The sequence below is a fragment of the Salvelinus namaycush genome, chromosome 3, assembly GCF_016432855.1.
Source record: "Salvelinus namaycush isolate Seneca chromosome 3, SaNama_1.0, whole genome shotgun sequence".
NCBI classification, from domain to species: Eukaryota; Metazoa; Chordata; class Actinopteri; order Salmoniformes; family Salmonidae; genus Salvelinus; species Salvelinus namaycush.
The window spans coordinates 73,052,859-73,073,324 of NC_052309.1; the positions used below are offsets into that span (position 1 = coordinate 73,052,859).

Consider the following 20,466-nt stretch of genomic DNA (forward strand, 5'->3'; position numbering starts at 1 on the left):
CATTGTAGTAAAAGTAGTCAATCGTGATTTAAAAGGATTATCATCAACTATTGTGATAAAAGCAGTCATGGTGATAGTATTACCCCCCCCCCCCCCCCCCCCCCCCCCCGAGTTATCATGATGCTGATCTCCTTTCTCTTCGCGACCTGCAGGGCTACCTGCTGCAGAGGATCCAGGGCAGTGCTGAGATCCAGGGCAACGTGTCTCTCAACGGGCGTCTGGACAACGCAGCCTTCGCCAAGCTGAGCACCCACCTCAAGGCCCTGAGCCGCGGCTCCTACCTCTACCTGAAGCTGACGCTGGACCTCATCGAGAAGGGCTATCTGGTGCTCAAGAGCTCCAGCTTCAAGGTGAGTCGGTGTCTCGGTCCTGGAGCTATATACTGTATGTCTCTCAAGGTTTTTGGTTGTGTTCCATACTCTGCCTGTTTGTGTGTGTTTATCTCTCTCTGTGAAAGTTCATATGATGTTTCCTTACAAAACTGACCCGAGGTGTTTCTCCATGCCCCCCCCCAGGTGGTGCCGGTGAGCCTGGCTGAGGTGTACCTCCTGCAGCTCAACATGCGTTTCCCCACCCAGTCGTCCTTCGATCGTGCCCTCCCCCTGCTCAACGTGGCCGTGGCCTCCCTCCACCCCCTCACGGACGAGCAGGCGTACGGGGCAGTGAACGCTGGCGCCGTGCGAGGCCCTGCCCTGGATTGGGAAGACTTCCAGGGGAGACTGGAGCTGCTATCGCCCTTCCTGGTGCGGAGGAGGGACGGAACACGGATGTTCACACACCCCTCCTTCAGGGAGTGGCTCATCTGGAGGGAGGACGGGGAGAAGACCAAGTTCCTCTGTGACCCGAGGTAGGAAGACACTGGTCCACTGAGAGGAACAAACAGACCCTCTGCAAAGCCAGTGTGTACCTGGAACATTAATGTTTACAGCTTGAATTTGTGGAGCTTTCTGTTCTTAATTTCTCTCCCTCTCTCTACATCGATCTTTCTCCACTTTCACTCTTTTCTTCCTCCCTTATCCATCTCTCTCTGACTGTAGGAGTGGCCACACTCTCCTGGCCTTCTGGTTCTCACGTCAGGAGGGCAAACTGAACCGGCAGCAGACCATAGAGCTGGGCCACCACATCCTTAAAGCACACATCTTCAAGGTAACGACACACCACCACCAAACAACACATCACTACAGAACGCTAACAAACCTCCAACATCTGGGTCAATGGGTTCTACCCACTGTGCAGTAACACTGTTGTTGATATTACTGTTATCTTCTCCACAGGGCCTGAGTAAGAAGGTTGGGGTCTCCTCATCAGTCCTGCAGGGGCTGTGGGTCTCTTACAGCACAGAGGGGCTCTCCACTGCTCTGGCCTCACTGAGGAACCTTTACACACCCAACATCAAGGTACTGGACACACACGCACACCAGCAGTGGCCTAACCAAAGCACTATTGCATTAAATGTTTGGTGTATTGGTTATATGTCTGACACTCCTCCCTCTAGGTGAGCCGTTTGTTGGTCCTAGGCGGAGCCAACGTTAACTACCGTTCTGAGGTTCTGAACAACGCCCCATTGCTGTGTGTCCACGCCCACCTGGGCTACGCGGAGACAGCCGGCCTGCTGCTGGAGAACGGAGCACACGTAGACGGGGAGTCGGACAGCGGCCTCACCCCGCTGGGCTACGCCGCCGCCGCTGGACACCTGTCCATCGTCACTGCGCTCTGCGCCTGCAAGGCCAAGGTCAGGGACCAACCACCACTACTGTGCATACTGTCACATTGGCAATTGAGGTTTATTACAACAACATTATGATGCATTTACACAACACGATATAACTCTCTGGCAGCCATGTTGGAACCTACTGGGCAAAATGTACCAATAGGTATTTTTGAACAGTGTCTGCATGTGACGTCTGTGTGTATGCATGTGTATAATGACACTCTCTCTCCCTGTGTGTAGGTGGACCACCTGGACAGGAACGGTCAGTGTGCACTGGTGCACGCTGCACTGCGAGGACACCTGCAGGTGGTCAAGTTCCTGATGCAGAGTGACTGGAACCCTGACGGACAGCCCCAAGGAGCCTTCACCAAGAGTCACGCTGTCCAGCAGGCCCTTATAGCAGGGGCCAGCATGGGATACACAGAGGTACACACGCATGTGCGCACACACACACACACACACACCGTACACACACTAAGTCTGAATGTTGTCTCCTGTACAGATCGCCTCTTACCTATTGGACCTGCCAGAGAAGGATGAGGAGGAGGAGGAGCGAGCACAGATCAACAACTTTGACACACTCTGGGGAGAGACTGGTACGTGTTATTTTGGTGTGTTTGTGTATGACTGTATCAAAGTCTATCGAATGCTTTTACCTGCACTGACTCTGTCTTCCCCCTCTCCCACTGTAGCTCTGACTGCAGCAGCAGGCAGGGGGAAGCTGGATGTGTGCAGGCTGCTGTTGGAACAAGGGGCAGCGGTGGGACAGCCTAACCGCCGGGGCATCGTGCCTCTCTTCAGCGCTGTGCGCCAGGGACATTGGCAGGTGGGTGGGCACTTTTTGAATTTCGCACCCATTCATTATTTCAAGTCGCAAAGCTATACAACTTGAATTGGAAATATTAAAATACACTACTGGCAATGATAGAGAACAATGGTGACAAAAAATACTAACGTAGCTACGTACTATTTGATTTCTTCCTCCTCAGATAGTGGACCTGCTGTTGAACCATGGAGCTGACGTCAACATGGCAGACAAGCAGGGCCGCACGCCCCTCATGATGGCCTCCTCAGAGGGCCACCTCGGCACAGCAGAGTTCCTACTGGCACAAGGTCAGAGTTCAGTTCACCCTCAACATCACCACCACCCACTCTACTACTCTCATTGGTTCAGAGTACCTAGTGTAAAAGTGTAGGTTTGACTTCCACATGGGCAACATGTAGCAGACATAAAGTATGTGTAGTATTTAGTAATGGACAAAACAGCTGCCAAGTGGCCATGTTATGACCCTGGCTGCCATAAAAACATGACCTTTAACCCCCTCTTGCAGGTGCGTCTCTGGCCCTGATGGACAAGGAGGGCCTGACTGCTCTGAGCTGGGCGTGTCTGAAGGGCCACATGCCATTGGTGCGCTGCCTGGTTGAGAGGGGCGCGGCCACCGCCCACGCCGATAAAAGTGGACGCACCCCTCTGGACCTGGCCGCTTTCTACGGAGACTCAGAAGTGGTAAGTGGTCGCTGGTCGCCACGTTGATGACCTCCCCATGGCAGTGCAGCACGGAGAAAGTTTTCACTGTTGTTGATTGGAATAAGTACCTGAAGGTAGAACGCTCTTCTGTTCTTTCTCTCCTCCTCCTCTTCATTTTCCCCCTCAAATTTTCTCCATCCTTTAAACTCCCATCTTCCCTCTCTTATTCCCTGTCCGTCCGTCTGTCTCCAGGTGCAGTATCTGGTGGACCACGGGGCGATGATAGAGCATGTGGACTACAGTGGGATGCGACCTCTGGACCGGGCCGTGGGCTGCAGGAACACCTCTGTGGTGGTGGCTCTGCTCAAGAAGGGAGCCAAGATGGGTACGAACTGACTAGAGGTCACTAGTCACACACAGATTTAAAAACACTGGTATATAGGACTGTCTTCTAATTTTGCAATATTGTTCTACATTAGCTTCAGTGGTTTAGCTACAACTTTAGTCACTTATAGTTCTATTTAATATACTGGTTTTTCCCCTCGGTAGGACTATAGTGGCCATTGACTCCTAGAATGTTGTCAACTACTGCCTGAATCTCTTCCCTATGTGGTTTGGTGCTCACCAAGGCTTCGCCATGCCTTTCTCCCCAGTCACCACTAACCCCCCTCCTCTGTTTCCACCATGTTTATAATGGTGGATGTGAGGCCCTTCCCTCTGCTCCTACTGCTGCTGGCATTGCTGTTGCACCTTTTTCTTTTGCTGACACTTTTTTGGCCACAGCTTCTCACTTCTGCCTCTTTCTGTTCTTTTCTTCATCTCACTCACTCCCTCCTCCCTGCTCACTCACTTTTCACTTTCTCTCGCTCACTTTCTCACGCGCACACACACACACACTCTCTCTCTCTCTCTCTCTCTCTCTTGGTTCCTCTTATTGAGTTGGTTCCATTATGTTTCCTCTCATTTCACCACCTAACTCCCTTCTCTAACCTTTCACTCATAACCCTGGCTCCGCCCCCTCTCCGTAATCAGGATATCAGACTCTTCCCAGTCGACCCCGAGGTAACACACAGTTTGCCCTCTCTCTATATACATCTCTGCTCTCACTCTCTCGTCCTCTTTTTTTTACCCTCCTTACTCTTTATATGTGGCTTTGTGAAGTAAGCTAACCATCCAAGTCATCCACTGCCCGATAAGAGATTATGACACAAACACTACAAGGCCCACAGTCCATGCATTCCCCCTGGTGGTGGGAAGCCATAAATGCATGTGTGAACCCCTTCTGCTCTGGCATGGCTTGTGCTTGCCTGTCCCCTCCTACACAGCATGCAGAATAACACAGAATAACTCTGGCTAATAATGAGATATTATTGTGTATTCATGTTGGGTGAGATTGGCATTGGAACATAAATAAGTTGATCGTTTTCCCAGTGGCTTTACTAGAGATTAAGTTACTGATTCTGTACTTGAGTCAGATCCTTCCTGCACCAGGTATGACGTCAATATCTATGTATCCATCTGTTAGCTGAGTGCTTAAATGGCACATGCAGGGGCAAAGAAACCCCAAACCTGTCTGTCTCAGTAAGTCACGCCATATTTATCTTGTGTAGAGCTTCATCATCATCTCGACCTGTCAACTGGTTTCGCTCCACTCCGAGGTGAAGTTGCCCCTACCTACAGATCTAGGATCAGTTTGCTCTCTCCAAATGCTAACTTAAACCATTACTGGAGGGGATAAACAAAACAGACCTTAGATCAGCGTCTAGGGGCAACTTCACCCTGCTCCTTTCTCTCTTGTCCTTCTCATTGTCGGTCCTTTTACTCTGAGACACGCCCCCTCTTCCTGTCATTGCCACTCTCCTCCGGCCATTCCCCGTTACCCATCATGCCCCCTGCTGTCTTCCACCAGGTCCGGCCACCTGGGCCATGGCCACCTCCAAACCCGACATCATGATTGTCCTGCTCAGCAAGCTGATAGAGGAAGGAGATGGCTTCTACAAGGTCAGCCCTTCCTAGAATATAGCAATATAGCACAGCTGTCATTGAGGGTTACTGTTGTGGTGCCAAACCGTGCTAGTCTCTCGCCTTTCTGAGTGTTTTTTTCTTCTACCCGTCCTGTAGAAAGGTAAAGTGAAGGAGGCGGCCCAGCGGTACCAGTACGCCTTAAAGAAGTTCCCCCGCGAGGGCTTCAGCGAAGACCTCAAGACCTTCAGAGAGCTCAAGGTGTCCCTCCTCCTCAACCTGTCCCGCTGCCGGAGGAAAATGAATGTGAGTGACACCCCACTGCACCCTCCTCTATCCCCTCACCCCACCTGGCTGTGACTGGAGCTGCTTTTTTTTGCTTACACTCAACAGCATTACCATCTGCAAGGTTTACCAAGACATTACAATACAAAACAACTTTATTATCCCTCATTGGGATGTATGCTTGTTCATTGTGCTTACAATACAACGATATTTAGCTCTTCTGATAGATTATAAAACCGCACGTGGATTTAAGCAGTGTAAAAAATATTGGTTTCAAAAGGTTGATGACAGCAATATCATTGTACAAAAATGTACAGTAGATCAGACTTCAACATAATAGCGGAAGGTAAATCTCCCTCAACTCTAGCCTCATCTAACCTAGGCCCATATCCCTGCATCTTCCATTCCCTCTTATAGTTTGCTTGGTTTTGGTTTGTGTGTGTAGCTCTGGTAACTTTAGAGGAGGTGCAAAGGGAGGTTGGTTTGGGTCAGGGCCATAGTGGCCAGGTGAGGTTCTAATGACAGAGCAGTGCAACAGCGGTTTCTGTGTGTGTGAATGTGTGTTTGTCTTTTGTGTTTGTATGTCTCTGAAAGTCCGTGTCCTGTGTGTGTTCATATCAATGTTTTTAATTGCTCAATTTACATGGTATCGTCATGGACTTGTGTATTATTTTTTATTTGTCAGTGTCGCCCATTTCTCTGTTTTTTTTTCTTGGGTGTCTTCTATCTGAACCCAAGTTTCCATCGATCTCATTGACTCAGTTATTCACTTCTGTATTACTCTGTATGGTTATATGTATGACTGATACAAGACTCCTGAATGACTCTCATATGACTCATGTTTGACTCTGTACATGGTTCTATGTACGATTCATCTATAACCTTTTTTCCATTAATCTCGACTAATTTTTGACTGACCTCTGACTCATTTCTGACTCATGTACCGCTCCACGCGTGACTCTGTGAATGACTGTCGGCCCTGTTGCTGTTGTTGCTTGCAGGACTTTGGGATGGCTGAGGAGTTTGCTACCAAGGCGCTAGAGTTGAAATCCAAATCGTACGAGGCCTTTTACGCCAGAGCCCGCGCCAAGCGCAGCAGCAGGTAACCATAGCGACGGGGAGAACAGGGAGGCGGAGGCCTAGCGCAGAGTGAGCTCAGCCTTAGGATCCAATTGGGCCCTCTCATGTCACATGATCACCAGGTTTCCAATGCGCTGTAGACAGATGACTACAGGGGGACATAATAGAGTTCATGAGCATTTTGGCCATGTTTTTCACCCTATGTCATGTTCAGTGGTTTTTATGTCTGCTTACACATCCTGTATCCCCTTAGCCCTATGACTTGTTCATTCTCTTGCTCATTGTCATGGCTAATTTTTTTATGTTTTAGCGTAAGAGTGTACTTTGTCTGACTACTATGTGAGGGCAAGTAGTTTGAGCAGTTGTGGTGTTGTCATTTTGACCACATGCTACTCCCTCACGGTCTTTGGTTTCATGCTTTGTCATGTTCATCTGTACCCCCTCCACCTCTCCTGCTCCTCCCTCATTAATGCTTTCTCTTCTTTCTCAATCTCTCTCTTTTCCCTCTTGATATTCCCCTCTTCACCCCCTCGTGTATCCACCTCAGGCAGTTCCACGCAGCCCTGGAGGACCTGAATGAGGCCACCCTCCTTTGCCCCAACAACCGGGAGATCCAGCGCCTGCTGCAGAGGGTGGAGGAGGAGTGTCTTCAGTTCGAGGAGCAACAGGAGCTGGACCCTCCCCCATCCCCTCCCAGAGAGCAGGCCGCGCCCCCTCCCCAGTCCCTGGAGCCCCGCCTGGAGGACATGCAGCCAGTGCAGGACCTGTTTGAAGAGGACGAGGACTACCTGGAGCGCCTCCCCATGGGCATGACTCCCGAGCCCCGCTCAAGCCCCTCTGGCCTGCCCCTCATCCAGAGCCTGCCCCCCTCTCCGTGCCACCGCAACTCGCCCTACCTCTCCGGAGGCCCCTCCATGGTCCAGGCTTTTGAGCTGCCCCCCAGCCCCCCTTCCATGTCCTCCCCCACGCGCCAAGGCTACCAATCCACCTCTCCGTCACTTTCCCCGACGCACCAGAGCTCCCACTACCGGCCCAGCCCTCCGCACACCTCCCCAGTACACCAGGCTTCCGCTACGCCGTACAACTTCAGCCCACCACCTTCGCCTCTCCGCCGGGGGCCTCAGTACCGCGCCAGCCCCACCTCAGAGAGCGGAGGAGGTTTGTACCGGCCACAGTCGGCCTCAGCCCGCTACCAGTCGGAGCAGATACCCGGCCGGCCCAAGTCTCCGCTGTCTAAGATGAGCAGCCAGCGCTCCTTCCAGCTGCTCTCCCAGCAGCAGCCTCCCCAGCAGGGCCAGTGGCTGCAGCCTGCCAAGGCCCAGATCGTACGCACCAACCAGCCCAGCTCTGCTGTGCACTCCAGTGCTGTGCTGGGCACCAGTGCCTACAGCCAGATGGCCCACTCCATGAGCACCCGCCTTCCCCCCGACCTGGCCGAGCTGGGGGACGGTGTGAATATATACCCCAGTGCCCTGGAAGGGAGGCCCACGCTGCAGGTGCAGGCCAGCCTCAGTGCAGGAGCACTGTACCAACATGGTGGGATCCAGATGGTCCCAATGGAGGACGAGCTCCCCCAGCGGCCCTCCTCAGCTTACCGGCCTGGAGGTCTGCGCTACGGCCAGGCCCCCCAGATCAGCCGCAGCCAGTCGGCAGCGTACTACCCTGTCTCACCTCAAATGGAGATGGAGTTAGAGATGGAGCACCAGGCGGCGCTGGGATCACCGGAGAACCCCCACGGCCTGCGCCGACCTGTCAGTGCCACCAGCGCAGAGCCAAAGCCACACGCACCCACTCCCCGGCCCCTCATGCACTCCCAGAGCGTAGGCCTCCGCTTCTCCCCCTCCAACACAAGCCTGGGTGGGGTCTCTGCAGCTAATCTAGCCCCAGGCTTCCGGGGCTCCACCTCGGCCCAGCAGATGGAAATCCCTCTACAGCTGTCCTACGAGGATGGTAGCGTCTACTGCGACGACCTCTCGCCTGTGTCTCCTCCGCAGGGCAGCGACATAAGGGTGGTGGGAGGGACATACCCAGACAAGGCGCTCCGCTCCAGAAACACACCTTTCATGGGCGTTGTCGACAAGACGGCGCGGACTCACCAGTACCTGCCACCGCAACCGCAGACAATAGGGCGCTCCTGGGCCATCTCTTCCCTGGACACGGTGGTGACAAGCTCCGCCACGTCTCCAGGGAACATTGGCCTTCAGCATGGCTACAGCCAACAGCCCAGCCTGGGACACATCGCCTACTACAACCGCACCAACAACGCCCACAACGGACACCTCCTGGACGATGACTACTACAAGCCGCCAGCTAACAGCTCACGGGACGGCAGGGCAGACGGCATGGGCCGCGTGAGCCAGGCGCCCACCTACCCAGACGTCAAGGTGGCCCGGACGCTGCCTGTGGCCCAGGCCTACCAGGACAGCGAGTACATGCAGCACTCCAGGGACAGGCAGGGCCCCACGTCCCCTATCAAACCAAAGAGACCTTTCGTGGAGTCAAACGTGTAGGGAGGGACTGAGGGAGAGGACTGATAAGCCTGCAGATATTTTGATTTGGAATGACTTAGAGACAACACCAAGGGTATGTGATGAGACTGGGAAGGCAACACTACTGCAGACAAACACATTTAAACTCTCCTCCCATGCATCTTCTTTGCCTCTGTCCTTCACAGCCATTTACTATGGATGAATACAAGAAAGCATAAAACTGCAGTTTGCCAGGTGAATCCAACACCTCCAGTACTCCAGAATATGTTGGCCTTCTGTTTGCAGAGTAGTTTGTATAGTCAAAGTGCAGGGGACAGGGATGATCCACAACTTTAGGTACTTGAGTCTGTTGGAAAAGCCTGTAGGAGGACTAATACCACACACCCTGAACTGGAAACCCCCAGATCTCAAGCAGGGGAGACTGCTGCCTGCCGTTTTCTCCCTGCCCCTGAATGCCTGTCCTGGTCAGACTCAAGCCATGGGCACTTCCCTGCTTAACCTGTTGAAGTCCAAACTCTCAATGCCTTCTTCAGAACGACTCAATAGAAGGCCGCCCTTCACTAAGATGACCATGTTCTCTGCTGTAAATGTGACTGAAAAGAGACTTCAACATACTTGTATATAGGAAAAGCAACAAAAAAAAGTAATATTTATCATTTAAGTTATGTTTGTAAAATACATTATATATTATTTCCATTGGATTTTCTTTGCTTTTGTGGGTTTTTTTGCTCAAGAAGTGACATGCAGCAGGTTTTGGGAAACGGGCATTTCTTAGTTTCCATTTACAGTTGAATTATCTCTACCAGCCAAAGCTGCAGTTATTCAAACATAACACTGTACTACATACAGTTTTGGCCACTAAAGGGTCAAATATGTTGGCAGCATGCACACATGACCGAAGTGGTCATTGAAGGACTATTTTTATCCATCCACAAAATGCTTTCCATAAAACAATGGAATTTAGGTGGTCAAACATTGTCTTCAATATAGAACAGAAATGGGTCCAAAGCTAATATTTAGGTTAAGGATGTAAACCGAGTTATCAATTGTTGTAGTCAGCCTATATATATTCAGAAACGTACAAAACCATCCAATGTCATTCTTTCTTTTACAGTGCATTTTCATGAAACTAGATATGTTTTGAAGAAAGTGGTGTAAAGACTAGGCTACATTACAAGGTTGTCAATTGTGATGGATTTCATACCTTTGATTTGATGCAAGTCAATTACAGTGCAGTTTACCAACACCCTTTGGCACTTAGTATGAACATCAGCTGAAAACAGATACTTATCTTACAAGAACATGTGAAGTTTTCATTCTTGTCACTTAAAAATTTCAGTTTTATTTATAATTGTGTGCTTGGTAATAGGTGGAGCCTCGCCGATCGGTTCATAAACACCAACCAGGACATGAATGAGCCAGTTGATTGGATGCACCTCTTGTTAATATCAAAGGTTAACACTACATCTGAGCCTGTTGCAGGAGAGACTTATCCCTACAGTCAAATACCCTCTGTCTGAATAACATTTATTTTTAATAGTTCGTGTAAATAATTGTACATGCTGTGCTGCATAGAAATGCATGTTTGTTCTCTGCTTACTCCCATGCTGATATAAACATGTTTGTATAGCAGTTTATCAATATTTGGAGAGGGAGGCAGAGTACAGGGTGGGGGAACAGCCATCTTTTTTCTCTTGGGCTTGCTGAGCAGAGTTCTGTAAATGTGAGTTGTGAAGGTAAGAAACATGCGATTGTAAAATGTACTTATTTAAAAATGGTTACCACTTCAAGGAAAATAAATGTGGGTCTGCTCCTTTACTTTTAGCTCGTTCACAGCATCATCAGTAGCGACGTTGACACAGACTATATCAAACAAAACACACCTATTGAGTCATGCATCTTTAATAAGTGATAGGAAGGCAATATAGGTTTTAATAAGTCAGTCAGCAGTGCCTATTGTATAGAACAAGTTTCCACAAGTGAAAATAGAGGTAGCGATATTGAATCTAAAGTAATCTTAGTTACATTATGCTTTAAACTGATTAAATATGAGGACAAGTAGATGCTTAGAACAAAGCAAATTACAATACAACATTCATACACTAAGAGAAGATGTAACAGTCAATCATACGCAGCAAACGTGGATACAGCTTATTGTACAATTAAATCCAATTAAGGCACACATACAATAACCCTCGGAGCATTTTACACTTACCACAGAAGCATAAAGATCTTTACCGAATCGACCCCTTAGCCCAGTTAAATTATCCCGATTCTGTAACCCCATATTTTGCAAATCAAGATCAGCTCAATTGAGCATTTGTTTTTAAAGGATCAGATCCTACAATATTAAGATCTCTGGATTTTCAGCGCTTTGAGTAGACCTTCACCTTGCCCTCCCTCTACTGGACAGGTCATGACTACTTCTACACATTAAAGTAACTAAGATGAATGTCTGCATATCACAAGAGAACATGCATTTGACACGTCTCAATATAACTGACCACATACCTATACTGCAGTCGATTTAATGTAAGAACATTTGTACCTTTCTAAATCCACCAAGTGTGATTAAGATTGTGAAAATTTGCTTTTTAGTTGTGCATACATTTGATTTATTTTTTTACATATGGGTGGTCCCGGGAATCGAACCCACTATCCTGCAATGCTCTACGGAGTATTCTAATCACTACCTTTGAGAATTTGATTGGGTATTTCAAAACAGAAAATTACCCAATGCTAAGATTTAATCTGATCAGAAGAACTGGGCCCTGAAACTATTGGATAGGTTGTAGCAGGTTTCCTAGGGCCACCCCAGACGTTTCACATGTTAACTGGCACACCTGATTCAATTAGTCACGTAACCATCAAGCCTTTGACTTATTGAGTCAGGTGTGCTTTAGGGTTAAACTAAAATATGAAACTTCTGGGGGGGCCGGGGAGACCCTGAATCAATGGTGAAAATTCAACAGCCAAACATAAGGAATGGTGAAGAAACTGCTTCTTGAGTGCCTAGGGGTAATTTAGAATTCAACCCCAAAAATCCAGGCATCGTTCAGTCACAACTTTGTGCATACGTTTGGTCCTTTATCATAAATTCAACACTGCCAACAGATTAATTCAATATTATTTTGTCACAATGAACATATCCCTGAATGAACTGCAACTTCTAAATTTATCACAAGCTTGAAAGTTGTTTGTTAAACAAGGAGTAACTTCCAGTATTAAAGTATAATCCTTCTGCCCTTGAAGGCACAACTCATTGGCTTTGGACACATGGCTTTGTCCTCACTGAACACTTAGCAAAGGCTATTTTGTTTTTAAGAGACCAAATATGGCACATCTGTGGCAGCAATCATAGACATTGGTCAAATCAGTCCTGTCATACCTCCATTTCACCACAAGGGGATGTAGAACAGCTCTTGATGTGACATGAAATAAAGACAACATACCAGCTGGACCTGGAGAGATACTGGGTGTGCAGGCTTTTGTTCAAGCCTGCGCACACAGTAGCTTTTCAGACCAGAGTGTTTCCTGGTTTAAGGTGAGGTGGGGCTCCCTCCCCCCTCAGTCAGGGTCTTAAAGTGCACAGATAAGGCCTCCTCCTCTGGGTGTGGGGGTCTCCTGAAGTCCTCCCGTGTCACCACGTAGCCTACCAGAATCCCAAATGCTACTAGCAGCAGTCCTAGCATGTTACCAAGGATCCCCTCTGCGACAAACTGTGAATATGTGTGCCTGGGAAGAAAAAGGATTTCTGTATTATATCAATGGAGTTTCTGTTGTGATACAGTACAGCCTAATGTGAAATAACATTTGTAAAGAATCATTAGTTATAATATTTCCATGTAACTCATCAAGATGACCGTAAGCATAACATATGGCACCAAACAGGAGAATGATTCATAATGTGCAAAGACTCATAATTCAAATCCATGTCTGACCACTGTCAAAGATAGCCCAGACAACAAAAGCCCAGCTTTCCCCAAACATACCCTGTACAATAATTAACTCCCCTATGATTTAGCAGGGTAGAGCTGGGCAAAGTAGTAGCACTTCAACATCATCCAAAGTGACAAACATACCACTGACTTGAACATCTGGCAAGTCTTAACAAATGCCTTTTTTTAACCCTGTTTTCATGGTATCCAATTGGTAGTTAGTCGTCTTGTCGCTGCAACGCCCGTATGGACTCGGGAGAGGCGAAGGTCGAGAGCCGTGCGTCCTCCGAAACACAACCCAACTCAGCCGCTTACTGTTGGTTTCCTCTGACCCATTGGTGCGGCTGGGTCAGAGGAAACACTGCACACCTGGCAACAGTGTCAGTGTGCACTGCACCTGGCCCGCCACAGGAGTCGCTAGTGCACGATGGGACAGGAACATCCCTGCCGGACAAACCCTCCCCTAACCCGGACGACGCTGGGCCAATTGTGCGCCGCCCCATGGGTCTCCCAGTCGTGGCCGGCTGCGACAGACCCTGGACTCAAACCCAGAATCTCTAGTGGCACTGCGATGCAGTACCTTGCACCATTCGGGAGGCCCACCAAATGACTTTTCACCCAATAATTATGTGCATTTGTGTGTGCATTTGTGTATTTTAGCATGCCATTTGTATACATTTCTTCATTGTACGTGCTGGTAGGATATTGGAACTGATCCCCTGCATAGTAATACTCACTGGATACTGAAGAACAATTTCTCTGAAATGCCCAGTAGGCAGGTGGCTAGGGACATGGCGAGCATGGCCAGGCCAAAGAAGACATGTAGTGGCAGGTACCAGCTCCGCAGCGCCATTAACGTCCCAGGGAAGAGGAAGAAACCAAGCCCCATCAGCCACTGAGGGAGTAGAGGACCAATGTTATTAAACAATTATGCCTATTAGAATGTAATAGGAGAGCTACTGCCTGTATACAGCTAGGTTCTCAGTGCAAACAGTACATTAATTGTAATTCTGATACAAGGAAAAAGGAAGTTGAAATTATTAGCTTGATTTGTGTGTGTGCACGTGACTGCATGTATGCACAGAAGGAGAGGCGAGGGCTGACCTGTACACAGAAGAGAACAAAGGTGAGCATGCCACACCAGCTGTGGAGGGAGTACATGTTGGGGATCTTGTTATGATTATGGAAGTCAAACACAGCCACGATACCTGAGGAGATACAATGATACATGCTGTCAATCTTTCCCATTCATTTTGTATAGAACAATGTTGATCAATTATGAATTATGATTTTACCTGCCTCCAAGTATGGATATGTGGGTATTTACATGATGACCCTGCTTGCAAACCAAATGTTTCTCTGAGTCAGTAAGGATTGCCTGAAGCCAGATTTCAGCGTTTAAACTGATGACCGGTTTGGATACACCTGCCTGTTTCCATGACTACTCCAGACCTCAGTACATGACCAGGCTACTGTGATTCAGCTTTAGACGCCCATGCAGCACCACTGATTCGTGGTTAGCATGCACAGTCTCATCTTACCTGTGTTCATAGCCTACTACATTTGTAATTTTATTTTTACCTTGCCAGTTCCCTGGGAGCCATGCCATAACCGTTAGTTTCTCCCCTCACCATCTCTAGCTAACTTGAACTCACAAAAGAATGATGATTCGTGTGTCTGCCCTAGCTGTGGGTCTGAATTAGAGGTCGACCGATTAGGATTTTTCAACGCCAATACCAATTGGAGGACCAAAAAAAGTCGATACCGATTAATCGGACGAGAGATTAATATATATATATACACAAATAATGACAATTACAACAATACTGAATGAACAATGAACACTTATTTTAACTTAATATAATACATAAAGAAAATCAATTTAGTCTCAAATAAATAATGAAACATGTTCAATTTGGTTTAAATAATGCAAAAACAGTGTTGGAGAAGGTAAAAGTGCAATATGTGCCATGTAAAAAAGCTAACGTTTAAGTTCCTTGCTCAGAACATATGAAAGCTGGTGGTTCCTTTTAACATGAGTCTTCAATATTCCCAGTTAAAAAGTTTTAGGTTGTAGTTATTATAGGACTATTTCTCTATACCATTTGTATTTCATAGACCTTTGACTATTGGATGTTCTTATAGGCACTATAGTATTGCCAGCCTAATATCGGGAGTTGATAGGCTTGAAGTCAAACAGCACTGTGCATGAAGCATTGCTAAGAGCTGCTGGCATATGCAGTAAAGTTTGAATGAATGCTTACAAGCCTGCTGCTGCCTACCACCGCTCAGTCAGACTGCTCTATCAAATCATATACTTTATAATAAAAACACAGAAATACGAGCCGTTGGTCATTAATATAGTCAAATCTGGAAACTATAATTTCGAAAACAAAACATTTATTCTTTCAGAGAAATACGAAACCGTTCCGTATTTTATCGAACGGGTGGCAACCCTAAGTCTAAATATTGCTGTTACATTGCACAACCTTCAATGTTATGTCATAATTATGTAAAATTATGGCAAATTAATTACGGTCTTTGTTAGGAAGAAATTGTCTTCACACAGTTCGCAAAGAGCCATGCGGCCCAAACTGCTGCATATACCCTGGCTCTGCTTGCACTGAACGCAAGAGAAGTTACAATTTCCCTAGTTAATATTGCCTGCTAACATGATTTCTTTTTACTACATATGCATGTTTTTTTTTGTTTTTTAATACTTGTGTATTGACTTTTAGAAGGGCATTGATGTTTATGGTTTGGTACATTTGTGCAACGATTGTGCTTATTTCGCGAATGCGCTTTTATTAAATCACCCGTTTAGCGAAGTAGGCTGTGATTCGATGATAAATTAACAGGCACCGCATTGATTATATGCAACGCAGAACAAGCTAGTTAACCTAGTAATATCATGAACCATGTGTAGTTAACTAGTGATTATGTGAAGACTGTTTATTTACAAGATAAGTTTAATGTTAGCTAGCAACTTAGCTTGGCTCCTTGCAGCCACAAGGTCCTTTTGATGCTGCACTCACATAACAGGTGGTCAGCCTGTCACGCAGTCTCCTCTCAGATTGCAATGTAATCAGCGTCCAAAAAGGCTGATTTCAAGTTATAACAATTGGTAATCTGCCCCAATTAAATCGGCCAAGCCGATTAATCGGTCGACCTCTAGTCTGAATGACTGATCTGGCCCTAGAGAACCTATTTATGACCCTCCGATAGTTAAGTCCACTTGTTTGTCCCACCACGCAAGACATGTCTGTCTATATACACACACATATATTCAACTAGATAGGTTAGGCATTTTCCTTTTATATACACAATAGCTACAAATTTAGATTAGTTTAGAATGTTTGGGTTCAAGGGGAAAGGGCCAAAACAACAAGTCTTGCCCTTAGACACAGACACCCACCCAGGCCTTACCCACTATGCTGATAATGAGGGCGAGAAGGTGGAGCACAGCATGGAGAATCTTGACGTTGCGTTTGCTTTCATTCCTAAATACTCTGTACACCAGGATCGCTGTGAGAGACAAACAAGTCTGGTTAACATTCACATAAGACTAATCAAATAGAATCATTTCCACAAGAAGATGATAATAAAGTCAAGCCTGTCTAAATATACAGTGGTCAGACTTGACATAATAAAATAAACTGTTCACCTTCAAACATTGCTTTTGCACCTTAATCTGCTGTAACCATTTAAAAGGTTAGTCATTACTTTTGTCATTGTACCATAATCACACCCAACATGACACCAAGGGCAATAACAGGTATGAAGCTACAAAAGAAAGGGTGAATCAGGGTAGTTATGGGGGTGTTTTAGTCCCAGTGAGCTTGAGGTGAAGGTTAAGTAAGGTGGGGCTTTGAGTGGGGCAGAAGTCATTCAACAAGACCACTATAATGCATTTTCACAAACACTTGACAAGTAGCTGCCACCAAGGTCTCAGCAACACATAGGGTTGGTTAGCATAAAAATGTTACAGAAATGCTATGAGAACACAAACTGTTCAACTGAGTTCTTGTATTATTACAATTATGAAGAAATTATATTAACCTTGCAGAAACACTGAAACAATGTTCCAGGCAATAGTATTTGCTGTGTGTCTCCTGATCCCACTAAGGACAGCTGGTTCCCCTGGAGGGTGTTCTCATCACAGCTCCATTTGGACTGACCGCTCACACTAATGGCTAAGTGACCTTTACTGTTTAATGTCCTAATTCAATTGCTGTAGCAAGGTTAGGAATAATAAGGCTACAGCTGACTTAACAAGCAGCTGTTTTATTTGACACCACAAAGGAGATTTTATTTACATTGTCAATGGCTGAATAACTTATTTTTCTCATTACAATCACAATTCAGGGACCAATGGAAAACCCTTTGAAAACGTTTGCTTTCATTGCAACTGTTTTCCAGTAAGTGTTTATCATAGTACTATGTATGGGAACAAATCCCTGCATTACTAATTTCTCTCACACACAGAAGGGGAGAAACACAACGGCATAGAAACAAACAAAATAAAGTCTTGGCTCCTCCCACCCTAATAGCATTAGGAATGTATTCCTGTTGCAGTGTGCCCTTAGGCCTGTGCTCTGTGTAGCATTAGCATCACACTAATGCAATAGGTCAGAAGACCCCTAGGCTAACAGAGCAGACATCAGAGAAGACAACTGCCATTGTGGCTCAAAGAGACACTGTGGCTTCAGCTTCCCTTTGTTCATCTACCTCCATCGCTCCCAGTAAATCAAATTGTATTGGTTGCATACACATATTTAGCAGATGTTATTGCAGGTGTAGCAAAATCCTTGTGTTCTGTTCCTAGCTCCAACAGTGCAATAGTATCTAACAATACACACGAAACTAAATATAAAATACATATACACCGGACTCGACATTGTATACATGTATGATGGGATGTGTAGACAGTACATGGATAGAATAAATAGTATATCTGAAGAATACATTGATATTAATAGTGTATGTACAGCAATAGTTAAATAGGACAATGAGCCATTAATTGAGGCGATTTATTAAAAGGTTTTTAAATTGCTGGAGGAATGGTTTTAATTCTAATTTTAGTTAGTTTAATGCTACCCTACCATCTCCATAGAGAAAGACCAGGCCCAGGACCATGCAGAGGGGATGTACATTAAACTCCTGTCCCGAACCGTCCCAGGCGTAGCCTCCGTGATAGCTGCCCATCCACACGCCCGTGATCACCACACAGGCCAGGCCCAGAACCTGAGTCCCCCCCACATACCACGGGAAGGAGCCCAGGCCTTGTAAGGCCCGCTGAGGGCTATCTTCCATGGTCTGTCTTGGAGGGGGAGGAGGGATAGAAAGAGGGGGAGAATGGTGGTTTAGTCCAGTGGTTCAAAAAGGTATGTGTTATGATGACTAGTTTCCTGACTTTTTCTTACTGAACCAACCAGGAAAACGTCCAGGCCCATGTTAAGACCCACCTATAGCTTTCTGAAAAGACCTTTGACTCATGGATGAACAAAACCTGATCTGAATCTTTACCTTGTCTCTTACCAGTCACCACCCTAAAGGAGTCAGAGAAATAACCAAATATTGGATCAGTCTAGTCATGTCTCCGGGATTGAGATAAACAGAAGCGTCCTTTTCCTGCGCTGGGCTCATGTGATGACGTGCGTGAGAGACTGCAGAGCGCTACACTGGGGAAACTATCACATCCATGTGAAAAACACTTACATGGCTAGGTGTTTGCTCTTCAGTTGAATAGCAGTTTGTTATAGGCTATGAGGGACTTTATTCAACGTGATTGTGTATTCAGTTGAATATTTGTTCTAGGAGTATGACAGCGTTTTTATTCAAAGTGTGTGTATTCAGTTAACATTGTGTTGCTTAGCCTAGCCTACACCACCTTGTTTTTTACTAGGTGGTATACAGCTACAGACGAAAGTTACTTTCGTTGGTAAGGATAACTTATGCAGCAGGTTAGGAGAATTAACCTAGCAGGTTAATATAATTAGGTTAAGAAAATAGTTAACTAAAAAGCTATCCTAACCTGCTACGAAACGTCACAACCCTTATTTTAGGCTACTGATTGGATTTGAGATGGATGCATGTCAGAAACAAGAACCAAATCTCGCGCATGTTGTGAGAAATGTGATTAAATGTACGCAAACTATTGACAAACAAAACACTTTATAGGCTATCCTCGACTATAATGTTGGATACCACACGTCTAGGCGCTCTATCCTATCATACAACTTCAAGCGCAAACATCCGTAAGGTAGGACATGTTCCACTTACCGTTGGTCCTCAAATAATCTGTTTTCCCAGCAAGTCTGAGAGGGAGTGGATATCCTTGTTCCGCTCCTTTTGTGTGTTTTGGACTGATTCCTAGATACGCCTACAAATTTCGTAGTAACCTCATTACTAAAGAAACGCAATAAAGTCCTATAGCCTAGGCCTGCCACTAAATATTTCACAATAAGCTTTATCTTACTCCTCACACGCGCGCTTCACAAAAACGTCGCGGGTGGGGGGATCTGTCGACTGGTCGTGACAGAAACAGTGGCGCAGCTAAACGTTGAGTTGACAGAGAAATACGTTATACACTCCCCTTCAATTAGCACCAAACGTAGAGGAGGGAGGAGCACAAACAGCCTTCCGAGAGGATGTTGTCTGGCACCGCACTGACGAAAATGTCCAAAGGTCTATTACCTTGGCTACTCAGGGCGTTCTTGCAGATGCAGACCCGGCATTGAATCAAAGCAATTAATTTAAAAGGCATAATGACCAATTAGTTGACTGCTTTAATTGATACTGATGCATATTGGATAAAGATGGGCAGTGCGATCTTGTCTGCTCGTTTAGACTGACAGACCATTCTGAACTTTTTAAGTTAATTGGTCTTTTGACTTTGAAAAAAAGAGTTGACGTGAAAAGATCGGATGTGATTGGTCAAAAGATCAATTAGTAGAAGAAACTATCAGAATTGGTCTGCCTGTGTAAACGCAGCCTAAATAGCCCAGCTCTATATGTTTGTGTTGAACAATAAAGACGCAGAAAAGAACAGTTGATTTAATTCAAGTAGGCTAACATTTAAAAGTAAGTTTTTGCCCATGCTGCATGTGGCTATATCAGTCCGCTAATACAGGACTATTAAGGCCTACTTTTATTAGAAAGAAAATGTATCCAAAAAATAGATATATTTTTAGATATATTTTTTAAAATTGTATTATTATTATGATTTTTAAGGGGGTGCTGCAGCACCCTCAGCATCCATACTTCCTGAGGCTATGAACCTACGGTAAAATATGGTGGTAGATCTTTAATGTTATTGGACTGTTTTGCTTCCACTGGACCTGGGGCCCTTGTTAAGGTCAACGGCATCATGAACTTTACCAAGTACCAGGACATTTTAGCCAAAAACCTGGTTGCCTCTGCTAGGTAGAGGCCAAGTGGACCATCCAGCAAGACAATAACCCCAAGCACTAATAAAAATCCACAAAGAAATGGTTAATTGACAACAAAATCAACATTTTGCAATGGCCATCT

General features: G+C 46.1%; 2 protein-coding genes across 3 annotated transcripts in view; one reads left to right on the top strand and one right to left on the bottom strand.

The window, feature by feature from the left end:
• Positions 1-10,850, top strand: part of LOC120037537 (protein TANC2-like) — a 134,695-nt gene extending 123,845 nt beyond the window's left edge. Inside the window, exons 13-27 of the mRNA XM_038983572.1 lie at positions 153-350; positions 516-847; positions 1,038-1,146; positions 1,275-1,397; positions 1,496-1,732; positions 1,952-2,137; positions 2,214-2,307; positions 2,404-2,537; positions 2,701-2,824; positions 3,043-3,218; positions 3,432-3,564; positions 5,089-5,180; positions 5,301-5,447; positions 6,428-6,528; positions 7,054-10,850. Of these exons, the coding sequence (XP_038839500.1) occupies positions 153-350; positions 516-847; positions 1,038-1,146; positions 1,275-1,397; positions 1,496-1,732; positions 1,952-2,137; positions 2,214-2,307; positions 2,404-2,537; positions 2,701-2,824; positions 3,043-3,218; positions 3,432-3,564; positions 5,089-5,180; positions 5,301-5,447; positions 6,428-6,528; positions 7,054-9,016 (4,149 nt within the window). The 3' untranslated portion in view covers positions 9,017-10,850. The remainder of the gene's footprint in view (positions 1-152; positions 351-515; positions 848-1,037; positions 1,147-1,274; positions 1,398-1,495; positions 1,733-1,951; positions 2,138-2,213; positions 2,308-2,403; positions 2,538-2,700; positions 2,825-3,042; positions 3,219-3,431; positions 3,565-5,088; positions 5,181-5,300; positions 5,448-6,427; positions 6,529-7,053) is intronic.
• A 31-nt stretch (positions 10,851-10,881) lies between these two features.
• Positions 10,882-19,492, bottom strand: LOC120037548 (cytochrome b561-like). Of its 2 annotated transcripts, none has more exons than XM_038983582.1 (6): positions 19,216-19,492; positions 18,036-18,249; positions 16,360-16,458; positions 14,038-14,141; positions 13,671-13,828; positions 10,882-12,730 (listed from the first exon to the last, which is right to left on the bottom strand). In XM_038983582.1, exons 2-6 carry the CDS (start codon positions 18,244-18,246, stop codon positions 12,535-12,537), a joined length of 768 nt encoding a protein of 255 aa, XP_038839510.1. In that variant the 5' UTR covers positions 18,247-18,249; positions 19,216-19,492; the 3' UTR covers positions 10,882-12,534. The 2 variants fall into 2 exon arrangements, with proteins under 2 accessions (XP_038839510.1, XP_038839508.1); XM_038983580.1 differs by having other exon boundaries at positions 18,036-18,253.
• Positions 19,493-20,466: the final 974 nt, after the last annotated feature.

What these genes read in the sequence shown, in the direction of transcription:
- LOC120037548 (XM_038983582.1), bottom strand. Translation starts at nt 18,246, where the DNA reads ATGGAAGATAGCCCTCAGCGGGCCTTACAAGGCCTGGGCTCCTTCCCG. An exon ending in CCTCATTATCAGCATAGTGG is followed by an intron (nt 14,142 to 16,359) that starts GTAAGGCCTGGG and finishes GTATCTCCTCAG; the next exon opens with GTATCGTGGCTGTGTTTGAC. An exon ending in TTGTTCTCTTCTGTGTACAG is followed by an intron (nt 13,829 to 14,037) that starts GTCAGCCCTCGC and finishes CTACTCCCTCAG; the next exon opens with TGGCTGATGGGGCTTGGTTT.